This window comes from Eptatretus burgeri, chromosome 2 (genome assembly GCF_056783735.1).
Source record: "Eptatretus burgeri isolate ZD-2024b chromosome 2, Ebu_testis_v1, whole genome shotgun sequence".
Taxonomy (NCBI): Eukaryota; Metazoa; Chordata; class Myxini; order Myxiniformes; family Myxinidae; genus Eptatretus; species Eptatretus burgeri.
This window is the reverse complement of record NC_140962.1, coordinates 119,474,999-119,487,498: the sequence shown is the minus strand read 5'-3', so window position 1 is coordinate 119,487,498 and position 12,500 is coordinate 119,474,999. Positions and strand designations below refer to the sequence as shown.

Sequence of the window (12,500 nt, the reverse complement as noted above, 5' to 3'; positions counted from 1 at the left end):
AAATGCAATGTGCGGACTGTACCAGCGTTGCATTGTTGTTTTCTCAAATAATAGATCCTTTCAAGTTGAAGTTGTGAATGCTGAAATTATTGTTTCACACTTGTTCCCCCAACAGCCAAACTGTGCATGCCAGCATGTAGATTGCAGATTCATGCTTATTGATAGGATTGCGCTTTGAAAGCTTATTACCATTTGTGCTTCTGCAGGCTTGTCCTGGTTTTTGTCATTTCATGCTGTTTTTTTTGTGTTTTTTAACTGTTTTGTTTCTGATCACAAGTGCACACGGGAGGACTTTAAGAACTGAAAGGAGTGGGACGCAAATGAAAATTGAATTTGTGCTGATGGATTGCAAATGATTATTAGTAAGATAAGTAGAGGTTGAATAGAGGAATAAGACATAATTACATGTGGATTGCATGAGAGAAATGATAAAAACGGAAAATAGGATGAATTTGTTGTGTTTATATTTGGGGGGAAAAAGGCTGAACAATTGTAATCTGGGAATTGTCAGTGTTACTCTTGAAGTATTTGTTGTGGTGCTTATTTCTGCATAAATTATCTTGACACTCATCACAGCAAATGGACCTTGCAGGTTGACGTATGTGCTGGCAGAGGAGGTGGAGGATTACATTGCAAGTCTTGGACATGTCCATGTAGATCTTTCAAGGTAGAGCATTATACTTGCTTTTCCACTCATGCAATGCAACAGATTCAAGTTTAATGATTTGGCTGTGCAGCAGTTTTGATACATTTTTTTCTTGTATTTATTTGATACTTGGGGGGGGGGGGGGTATCGGACACTGCTGCCTGGCTGGATGAGCTTTTCTTGGCGGTGGTTTTGAGACTTGTTGGACATTGAAAAGCAATGGCGTTGTTGGTCTCATGGTGGTTACCTTTTGCTTGCGGGCTGGCGGCAGCACTGCCTGACCCCACATCCCAATATACACTTTATAGCGGCCTCTGGTGGCCTCAAAACGGCCTTCAAGGCCAACGTGAGGTAGCCTTAAACATGTGGTAGTCTTCAAGGCAGAGAGGGGAGCGGTTGGAGAGGTTAGGGGTGAGAAGAGACACGGTGTTTTAGCTGGCCCTCGTCGCTGGTCTAATTGCATTTCCAGCAATGCAGTTTGGCAAAGCAATGCAATGCAGTCCCAGTTTAGCAATGCAGTCATGCATCTTGACGGAGTGTGAGCGATGGTTTGTTGAGTGTGTGGAGTTGGCGAGGACTGTGTGTACATGTCGGGAGGTGTGATGTGGATCGAGCTGCCATTGAGCCAGGAGCAGGGAGAGTGTAAGAACTGCAAGGAGAGTGTAACAAGTGCAATGCGAGTGCAAGGTAAAAGGAAAAGAGGACACCACAAATAATTGTTTGATAGAAGATGTGGCAGAGGTTTGAGAGCAGGAACTGTGTTACGGAATAAATGGGAAGAATAACAAGAATAGCACAACTACTTTTGTTAGCTCTGTTTTTTCCCCCCCTCTCTTATTAAAAAGAGATGTGTGTAGCATTGGGCTATTTTATATTCATAAGGGTGTTTGGAGAGACTGGTATTACCAAATAAAATACAAATAGAACAGAGTAAGGAAATAGTGAATTGAAAGAGAGGAGTTATAGCAGAGCATGTGGCAGATGCAGATTATACATACGAAAACAAAGAGAAACAGACACATAATGTTTACACAAGACATCAAAGATATGTCTCCAGACAGGTTGAAGCAATAAAGCAAAAATACGAAAAGATTCGCGATGGTGTCCTTATTTTTTTGTGGTAGAGCACTTGGAGTACAGAGCCATGTGTGTGTCCTTCGACAATGAATTGGAAAATTAATCTCTGGAAAAAAAATATTTAAAGTGTTGGTAATGGCAACACAGTAGGGTCTAGATTACATGGCCAAACAAATAGCATCGTTTGGAAGGGTTTTTATATTTATTTACTTTGACATAATGATTAGAGTATCCTCTATGAGTCTGAGAGGTAGGTGGTTTGAACCCAACCCTGGCTGGGTCATAACAAATACTTTAAAATGGTACATCCTGCTTTCTTTGCTTGATGCTCAGCATTTAAATAGGATAGAGCATGGAAAAAACAACCATAGGTTGGCAACCATTGTGCATGCATGATGGACCTAATGGCCTCTTCCTGCATTGAAGTTCCTTGGAAGGGAACTCATTTATTTTATATAAATTTTAATGTCAATGACTCAATAAGTCTTGATTCAAAAAGACCCTGGATATTTCTTGGACATTTGACACAATCTGGCATCCTGCTTAATTTGCTAAGCTCTCTGCCTGTGGCATCCAAAGCCACCTTCATTCCTGGATTTATGACTTTCTCCACTCTCGCAGTCAATGTGTTGCCCTCAATGGAACCTTTTCCTCCCCTCTCCCAGTGGAGGCTGGAGTTCCCCAAAGCAGTATTTGGGTCTAGTCTATTTCCTCGTCTACAAGAATTACCTCGCTGATGCTCTGGAAAACTCACTTCCTTTTTGCAGATGATTCCACATTGTGTCGTACAGTACCCCCATCTGACTGCAAGGCAGACTGCAGTTGTCACTCTCTGCTGATCTGGAATTGATTAGATGGTGGTCTGATAAATGGAGCATGTCCTTCAATCTGAGAAGATCTCACCATCTCACCCTGTCCTTTCAGAAGGATCGTTAAACTAACCCACCAGCCTATTTCCATCGTCACCACTGGAAGAGGTTTGGTCTCTTGAACTTATAGGCATCACCATCATCCATGTCATCTCCTGGGCCAATCATGTAGCAAAGCTGGACTTCAAAGCCAGCTGAAGACTGGGAATCCTCCATTAAGCCAAGTCTTTTCCTTGGGAAATCAGGACTACTCACAGATTAAGACCTTTATCTGTAGCTCAGTGGAGTACTTCGCTCCTCTATGGGCTGGTCTCACAGACTCACATCTGTCTCTCCTCTTCTGTGGAATCTAAACCTCCCAACATTATTGGAATCCCCTATAACGAGACTGAAGCACAAGATCTGATGGTTTCATATCATAGGCAGGTAAGTGTTCTCTCAGTCCTCCAACCCTTCCCAGCAACTCCAGGATACACATGTTCTTCCAACCCCTCCTGGTTAAATTTCCAAAATCCAGGGTAACTGTACACCTCCACTGTTGTATTCCTCATTTCTCCCATCTATGGATCCAACTTCCAAAGGCCGTTCTTCTCCACTCTTCCCACCCCCCATGGCTTCAAGCAGGCAATGCATCGGCACTTGTGTCATCCCCATCCTGAACCATTATCTTTATTATCCCCATTAACCCTTTCTATCCCTACCCCTTTCTTGCAGATTTCAGTGTTTCCCTCTCTCCTTATCTTCTTTCCTTTCCAATTATTCCCTTACTAGTTGTGCCCAATTTATACCCCACTGCTAAATGTAGTGTCAGTTAGCCTACACAGCTTTTGCAGCTTTTGTTGGCAATGCCAGCACCCACACTCAAGTCCAAGACTCAAGCTATGGAATGAATAAATGAATGTGCTGTAGCAAAACCTCAGGTTTGGGAATTTCTGTACAAAGCTGAGCAGAAGCGATTGAAGCAAAAATTCCTCACACTTTTGTGACTTTCTTACAGCTGTAAGTCTGCCCAGTTACAGGAGAGTATTGTCAGCTCACACAGCTCAAGGCACTGACCTCCATACTATACACTCCAACACCAGCCATATACTCCTTCAGCACGAGCTTCAGCTCCAATGGTCTTTGCAGCAGCTCTTCAAACATCAACTTCCGCTCCCTCCAGAACTAATCTTGACTCTGCCTCTTCAACTCCCTCTCAAAGCGTTTATTTTTATGGGAGTATGTGCAGCCACCATTCCATCACAGTGCACCTGATGTGGAAACATCAGAGTACTATCAGGGTGGCCCAAGGTGATGACTTCCCACCCTCGGAAAAGGTTATTAACAGTTACAGAGAGTTGCGTTGTGGAGGAACAAAGTCAAATTAATGTGAATCTGGAGGGACGAGAGTGCATAGGTATGTGTGATTAAGTGGGTATTCCCTTTTTCACAGCTCACACTGACTTGCCAGGAAATTAATCCTTTTGTATTGCCAATAACACCACCACGTAACTCCTTCATATCAGCCAATAAAGCTTGATGGCTTTTACATCCTGCAATGCATAAAGGCATAAAACTTCATCTTTGCTGCATAAATGCAAGCCCCATATAACCCATACCACATACATGACACTGCCTCCTCTTTCATGGGGTCTGTTCCAATTGACACTCCCTGGTAACCAACACCTTTTACCAAAGCAGCTCCATTTCTGTTCCGCATCACACAGCTGTTGTCCAATTATAAAATCATCGACTCCATTAATGACTGTATGTCATTCATTTCTTGTTCCCATAATTTCTTCCAGCCATTGCCCTGTTAGGGTACCGATCTTAACCCTTACTACAGTAATTTCACTTTTGGTTCCTCCATGAGGCTATGCAAGACAGCATTAAATTCTGCTTGTCTTGCCTACATCCAATTCGATTTGTCTGCAAATGTATTCATTTTATATTTTTTCCCACCAGACCTGCATTTCATTTAGCATTCTAATTAGTTTTCCTGATTTCTAATTCAGCCTTCAACTCGAGTTTCGAATCTGCCCCTGTTGGCCTCCAATTCAGCCTCCATTTCGGCCTTCAAATCCATCTTTAAATTGGCCATTTTACATCAACCTTACAAGCAAGTTCTGAACTGAGATTGCCGTCTATCTGCACCCTTGGACTGCATTCTCACATTCTCCAGGGTAATCTTCCACAGATGCTGCCTTCCTCAATTGTGTCTCCATGATGAGGTTTTATTTTCTTTAAGGCACCAATTTGTCATGTATCCATTACATGGAGGTTCACATTCCACTCAAATGACACCGATTTAACATGTAATGACACCAAATATCCATTTTGTTCACATTCCACTCAAATGACACCGATTTAACATGTAATGACACAAAATATCGATTTTGTTCACATTGCACTCAAATGACACTGATTTAACATGTAATGACACCAAATATAGATTTTGATCTTGGTTGAAGTGACTTTTTTTAAAAATGATAACAAGCAAATACCACCTGTCACTCCACTGATGGGAATACGAAGAGAGGGGGGGGGAGCAAAGAGTGGGGGGGGGAGCAAAGAGTGGGGAGGGGAGAGTGGTCAGAGAGTGAGATAGGGGAGAGAGTGAGGAGGGGAAAGTGAGAAGGGGGAGGGGAAGAGAGAGGAGGGATGAGGGAGCAAGGAAGGAGGGGCGAGGAGAGGAAGGGAAGGCAACATGAGGGGGGAAGGGAAGGCAGCATGATTTGAGGAGGAGGGAAGGCAGCATGAGGAGAGGGGAAGGGAAGACAGCATACCGGGGCATTGCCGGGGTGAAAGTGCTTTCAACCGTTGATTGTGAAAGCGAACTTGTTGCTGTTGCAGACTGGTTTCTTTGAATGCACATTCACAACCACCACTAATATGTACTCTCTCTGGTGTTTGGTTTTCAAATATTTTAGCATATTGGATGTATTACAGCGATGAGCAATGTCTGTTGAACAAAGTGAGCATGCAACTTTTGGAATGTCTTCTTTAACCTTCCAGAAATTGTTCCAAACTGCACTTCTGGACTTTTTGTATGACATGTTGTCAAACCTTTATCAGTCAATGGCTTGCCTGCCTGTCCATCAGCCAAGTCATCAGTACGCTTTACCGGCCAACTAAAAATGCCTTGCTATTCATTTTAAAGGAACATGCCCTGAGGGCGTGTTTAGTTTGCAAGTGACTTGCTTTTGCTGTTATATTGCAAAGGGGATGTTCCAGGGGCATGTTCCTTTTAAATTAATACTTTACCAGGCTGTGTGTAACCAAAATATGAACAAAAAGGAAGAAAAAATTTTCCTCGAAAAAAAACGCTTCTTTCTATGAAGTAGGAATTTTTTTTTTTTTTTTTTTTTTTTTTTTTTTTGTATACCTTGGTCGAGGCTCGTATGAGAGCTAACACACAACTCACAGCAAGGAGGCATGAGACAAGAGGGGCGGGAGTGGAAGGGACAAAACATTGGGGAACAGACACAGGTGAACTGTGGAAGGGAGAGGGATGGGGATGGGACGGGGAACATGGCGAGGGGAAGATGGACATGAAAGGGACTTTCAGGAAGGAAAGCAGGAGAATTGAAGGAAGTGGGCTTGGGTGGATTATCGGGGGTAGAAAAGATCGAGGATTTGGATGGGGGAAGATAAGAGGTGGTGGTGAACAGCTGTTTTGAAAGCCTGAAGGGAAGAATGGGAAAGAATAGAGTGAGGAAGTTTATTCCAAAGGCGGGAAAAAAGAGGAATGAAAGAGTGAAGATGAGCAGTGATTCGTGATTTTGGTAGTTTTACCAGAAGGGGGTTGTTGGCGGACCTTGAGCGCCCTGTGGAAATGTGGTTGGGACAAATCGCAGAGAGAGCAGGGGGGGCAAGGCTGGAGAGGAGTCGGTAGAAGACAGAAAGACCACCGACCAACCTGCGGTGATTGAGTGAGAGGCCCAAAGACTCAGCTTCATTGCGGGAGATGCCAATGATCTTAAAAGCCCTGGTTTCGACAGCGTGAAGTCGAGAAAGGTGGGAGGCAGGAGCACCAGCCCAGAGGGGAGAGCAGTACTCCATCAGGAGTTTTTTATCAATTTAGAATTACTCTAAATTGATGTCGATTCTGGTTCATGACTCGATTCCTTTCGATTCCATGGTTGGAATTTAGTAGAGTACTATGGAATAGATTCTGCCCAACACTATTAAAGCATGAGTCACATTTGCTCTACGGCTAGGATACAGCGGCCGTACCCCCCCCCCCCGAATTGACAGAAACATGCGGCGGCCGCAGAGTTTCTGAGGTGGCCCTACGCCGTATGGCTATCTTTTACAAGCCGTAGGGGTCTCCGTGGAATTAAAGTGCGGAGTTATAACTTTTTTCATTTCTAGGTTGGCCGTAGCAATTCGACAAGCCGTAGCCATGACGTAGATGTGTTCCACGTCGACCTACGTAGGGCGTACGGTGGGCTTGCGTTATTCGTACGGCTGCCGTAGGCTTTTATCAATGAAAAATGATTTTTTTATCATGATTTTTATCATTTTATCAATGAATTCTTATCATGCGCAGGTAGCCCAGCCTCTGCCGTTGAGGAACAACCAGCGCCATCTGTATATAACCTGGTCCACAATCTACATGACAGACATGAGATATGATATACATATGAAAAAGAACTGGTATATATACCCACTCGTTACCATCCGTCTGGCCGCACGTTCGCCCTTGGGCCCCCCTGCAGTCGCCTTACGGGCACCTTGAGGCTACCTTGCGTCTGCCTTGAAAATTCTAAGGCTGCCGCAGGGATGCCCTCAGGTCACCGTGCGACATCAAATCAAAGACCGTACGGCACCCCCACATTTTCGGTCTCCACAATTTCTAAATACCCCGTGTGGCTCCCCGAAAAATAAAAACATATGTGACTGCTACATTGTGTGACCGTGGAAATACTGCGGCTGCCCTATAATTGTCAGTGGCCGTAGATTTTTTAGACCCTACGGCTGCCGCGCCAAATGTGACTGAAGCATAAGCATTCAAGCAAGCACTCCAATGAGATGGTTCATAAGGCATGGCTGGTTGGGTCATACTAACCACCGTTCAGAGATGACCGGAGTGTCAAACAATGTGTGAATTGGACAAATGAACACTTTTTTTTAGCAGTCAGAACTGCTGCCAAGTTCAATTCCGCAGTGTAAATTTTGAAATTCAGTTCAGGTTAAGAGATTTGAGAGTTTATCGCATTTCAGCTGTAATGATTATCTATGTCCAGAGGGTTGTATGGGGATGGAGGGGGGAGAGGATAGTGGATTTAGGAGGAAGTGGGAAGGGGTTTGAGAGGAGGTAAGCATGAGCTGATATGAGGGGAAGGGGGTTGTTTGGTGGAGCATTAATTAAGATTCCTACTGTCTCATATAAATGATTCTACATAGAAAAAAAGTGAAGATAGAAATCAAATAATGTTTGAAATACATTTTCTACCAGTCATACTATAAACATCGCCTGTAGATAAATACCACCCAGAAACGGCCAGAGATAAATGCTGTCCAGAGACAATGTCTGGACACGTCCGGAGATAAACACCGTCTGGATGTGTCCGCAGATAAACACCATTTGGATACGTCCACAGGCAAACACCGCCCGGACACGTCCGGAGACGAACACCGCCCGGACACGTCCGGAGACGAACACCGCCCGGACACGTCCGGAGACGAACACCGCCCGGACACGTCCGGAGACGAACACCGCCCGGACACGTCCGGAGACGAACACCGCCCGGACACGTCCGGAGACGAACACCGCCCGGACACGTCCGGAGACGAACACCACCCGGACACGTCCGGAGACGAACACCGCCCGGACATGTTCGGAGTATCAAATAATCTGCCAATACAACTCTGGACATTAATAAGCATTGCAGTAAATGTGATAACCTTGAGAATCTGTTAAACTTAACCAAATTTCAAATTTTTAAATGAGGAATTGACCTCAGCAGAGTGTGGAAATTTCCAAGGGCCCATTGAGCTCCATCATTAGGAAATGGAAAGAATATGGAAGTACCCAGACTCTTCCGAGTGCTAGCCGTATGAGCAAACTGAGCAACTGGACAAGAATGACCTTTGTTAGGGAGGTGACCAAGAACCCAATGACCACTCTGACGGAACAACAGAGTTCCTTGGCTGAGATGGGTGAACCTGCCAGAAGGCCAACAATCTCTGCAGCACTTCACAAATTGAGGCTTTATGGGAGAGTGGCGAGATGGAAGCCACTCCTGCACAAAAGGCACATGACAGCACACCTGGAGTTTGCAAAAATGCATGAGAAAGACTCTGATAACATGAGGCAAAATATTCTGTTGTCTTCCGAGTTGAAAATTGAACTCTTTGTCCTGAATGCAAAACACTATATCTGGAGGAAACCGAGCACAGTTCATTACCCATCTCACACCATCCCTACCATGAAGCATGGTGGTGGCAACATCATGCTATGGGGATGCTTTTCAGTGTTATGGACTTATAGACTTGTAAGGATCGAGGGAACAATGAATGGAGCCAAATACAGGTAAATCCTTAAGGAGAACCTGCTTCAGAGTGCAAAAGACCTGAGACTGCGGTGAAGATTTACGTTCCAGCAAGACAGTGACCCCAAGCATACAGCCAAAGCAACAATGGAATGGCTTCAGAACAATAATGTGAATGTCCTTGAGTGGCCCAGCCAAAGCCCAGACTTGCATCCCATTGAGAATATGTGGAGACACTTGAAGATTGCTGTTTGCCAATGCTCCCCATCCAACTTGACAGAGCTATAGAAAATCCCCATATACATATGTGCAAAGGTGATAGACATACCCAAGAAGACTCGAAGCTGTAATCGCTGCCAAAGCCGCTTCTACAGAGTATTGACTCAGGGGTTGGATACTTATTGATGCAAGATGTTTCAGATTTTCATTTTTAATTGATTTGGAAAAATTTCTGAAAACATGTTTTCACTTTGTCATTATGCAGTATTTTGTGGAGATTGGTGGCAAAATATTTGAATTTAATCCGTTTTAAATTCAGGCTGCAACACAGCAAAATATGATAAAAGTGGAGGGGTGTGAAAACTTTCTGATGCACTGTATATATTTCTTCTGACAAACTGACAACCAGAAACTTATGCTTCAATATATTCACCCCACATCTATGATGATTATAGTTTTTAGAATATAACACAGAGAAATGGCGTATTTTAGAATGATTTGTAGTTTCCGGGAGTTTGATTAATTTTTTTGCGATAACATTCAGTTTTCAATTAATTCTGTCCAGCATTGCAGGTGTGTATTAGCACGTTGAAAATTCACCCACTTCTAACAATAATTTTCCAGTTTCAAATAAAAGTTTTAAAAATCTAAGTTTGAGATGGCCATCCCAGCTTTGTGGAACGTTTGCAGCATACCCAGAGAATAACCACCACTTTCCAACTTATTTCGTCCAGCCCTTTAGGACTGCATAAAAAACAGATCATACATATAGTATGCCCTTTAGCCAACTATTTTTCGATTCTGTAAGGTTTTCATATGGAGCTACCACTAGGACTCTCCCTCTCTCCCTCTCTCCCTCTCTCCCTCTCTCCCTCTCTCCCTCTCTCCCTCTCTCCCTCTCTCCCTCTCTCCCTCTCTCCCTCTTCCACAGAAGCATTTATATGTCATATGGTACCTCATTTTCTTGCAAGCTTTGCTGAGGAACCATTGCCATGAATGAATGACCTTACTTGGCCTTTTCCTTCGAACCATTGCCATGAATGAATTACCTTTCTTGGCCTTTTCATTCTTAAAATTCTCACTGTTCAAGGAATGGTAGTGAATATTTATTCAAAGTAGGAAGACTTGCATTGATAAATGAGCAAAAATATAAAAAAATTCACACATAATGTTGACGAATTTCAACGAAATGAGCAACAAATTGTGTAATCTGTTTCCATTGTATGGGTGATGAGTTTTCAACATTTTGTTTCAGTGGCCATGATCTCCCTGAACGTGAGGCAGGAGAGGGTGAAGAGAACTTGAGTTCACTGCCAAATCAGTGGGAGGCCCCGAGGAGGTATGAGCTGAATTGAAACTGTTTAAATTGGTTCAATAAGCAACAAAACCAAGTGATGCTGATTGTTTTTCATTTTATGGATTTGGCATGTCGATTGTTGCATCAAATCAGTATTGGTCTCATTTGATTAAAATATGGGGCTGCAGCATGGCTGGTGTGGTCATGATCACTGCTAACATATGGAGTGTCAGCAGAGAGTGCTGCATTTTTATGTTGTGGATGTTGAAGATCGCTCAGTATTTTTTGAAGGGTATGCCATTGTGTGTTGTGTCCTGGTCAGATTTTGTGATTTTGGTTCAACTCCAGTAGGTGGGTGTTTTCTGGCATGTGGATATAGCATAGTCATGATGGTTCAACTGGTCTTTACCCTTCAAGAGGAACCAAAATGCTCTGACCACCTCAATACTAATGTATCCCTTGATACCCTACAAAATAGATATGATATGTCTTTTTCCGATTTCCGGTTTATAAAGTCGGTAATTTTGCAATTAAAAGTTGAAATCTTCTTCTCTTCTTCATGCTTAGCCATGACGTCGCACCAGGAAGTCGAAGACCATATCTGTACTGTCTTCAGGTTACATCGCAGTGCGATTTAACTCAAACGGCGAATAATTTTTGATTTTCCACAAATACGCTGAATCGATGCATCCTTGGTGCTGGTTGTTTTCCAAACCAAGATGGTTTCATGCAACACCAATGGCCGAAACACCCTAAGTTTGCCAGAAATTGAACGAGGTTTGTCCGAAATACCCGAGTGTGGATAGGGCCTACCAAATGGTCACTTTTGTGCTCAGAACATTTTACAGAGCACATTATGAAACATAGATGGCTGGATCTTGTGGTTGTCCACCATGATTGAGGGAGGATGCCATCCCCAAGATTTCGTGGAAGAAATAGTCATCCCTCAAAACTATAACACCATCTCTACCCAGCTACCAGCACATGTACATGGTCAATTTGAGCAGTGAATCAAACACCTGTTGCCATTCCCCATCAGTTATCACAAGAGCACCTGAAACTATCAATTATCAACAGAAATTTCTGCAAATCAAATGAACTACCATCGATTTATAGTGGAGTGAAAGTATGTATCTATGTCGTATCATCTACTTCTCCAAGAGGATTTGACCTGGACATTAAAACTTTCATGCCCCCCCTCCACTCCCACCCCCCTCCACAATCTCTCATCAACCATCACCCCCGCAATACCAACCATTCGCCCACCCCCCATCCACCATCCTCCCACAGTCCCCCATCAACCATCACCCTAATATTACCTGGCACCCCCCCCTCCACCATCCCCCCACAATCCCCTATCAACCATCACCATAATAATACCCACAACCACCCCACACCTCCCCCTCCAGTGGGGCAGGACATTGACATGGCACGAAAAGACATGACACGCATGAACAAAGACACAAATGGAGTCCAGGGAAAGTATGAAACAGGACGATCCTGTAATATACAAGACACCTGGTCAGCTTGCGATGTTGGGGACAAAGTATTCATCACCCATTTTATCCATGGTGTCCGAGGGTGCCTGGGTGATGTCTGTGCTGTGTCATGCCATTTCCGTACCATGCTGTGTCCATGCTGTGTATCTGCTGGAGTGGTATAACTGATTTATCAATTAATCCCTTATAAGCCATCAATTGAACGGAAAACCAAAACCTACCAATCTCAAGTGAACATGCAATCGGCGTTTTCATCTTCATAAAACTTCCACCATCTTCGTCTAAATTGCTCACATAAGGCTCAAAACGAGATGGCTCCATAATTCCCCCGAAAACATTTCCATAACTTTCCATTTCCATAATTTTGTGTCCAGCTATTTCTTTAAAATCCCGCTGATCAGTTTCAACATACTGAGA

General features: G+C 43.7%; 1 protein-coding gene and 1 long non-coding RNA gene across 7 annotated transcripts in view; one reads left to right on the top strand and one right to left on the bottom strand.

Annotated features, from left to right (window-relative positions):
* The window catches only part of LOC147032941 (uncharacterized), a 143,099-nt gene that overhangs the window by 38,937 nt on the left and 91,662 nt on the right, over positions 1-12,500 (bottom strand). The window lies entirely within an intron of this gene.
* Positions 1-12,500, top strand: part of LOC147032942 (multiple PDZ domain protein-like) — a 239,163-nt gene that overhangs the window by 142,605 nt on the left and 84,058 nt on the right. For all 6 annotated transcript variants that reach the window (XM_085870979.1, XM_085870976.1, XM_085870977.1 and 3 more), the window contains 2 exons: positions 593-667; positions 10,543-10,626. In XM_085870979.1, coding sequence (XP_085727105.1) covers positions 593-667; positions 10,543-10,626 — 159 coding nt within the window. The remainder of the gene's footprint in view (positions 1-592; positions 668-10,542; positions 10,627-12,500) is intronic.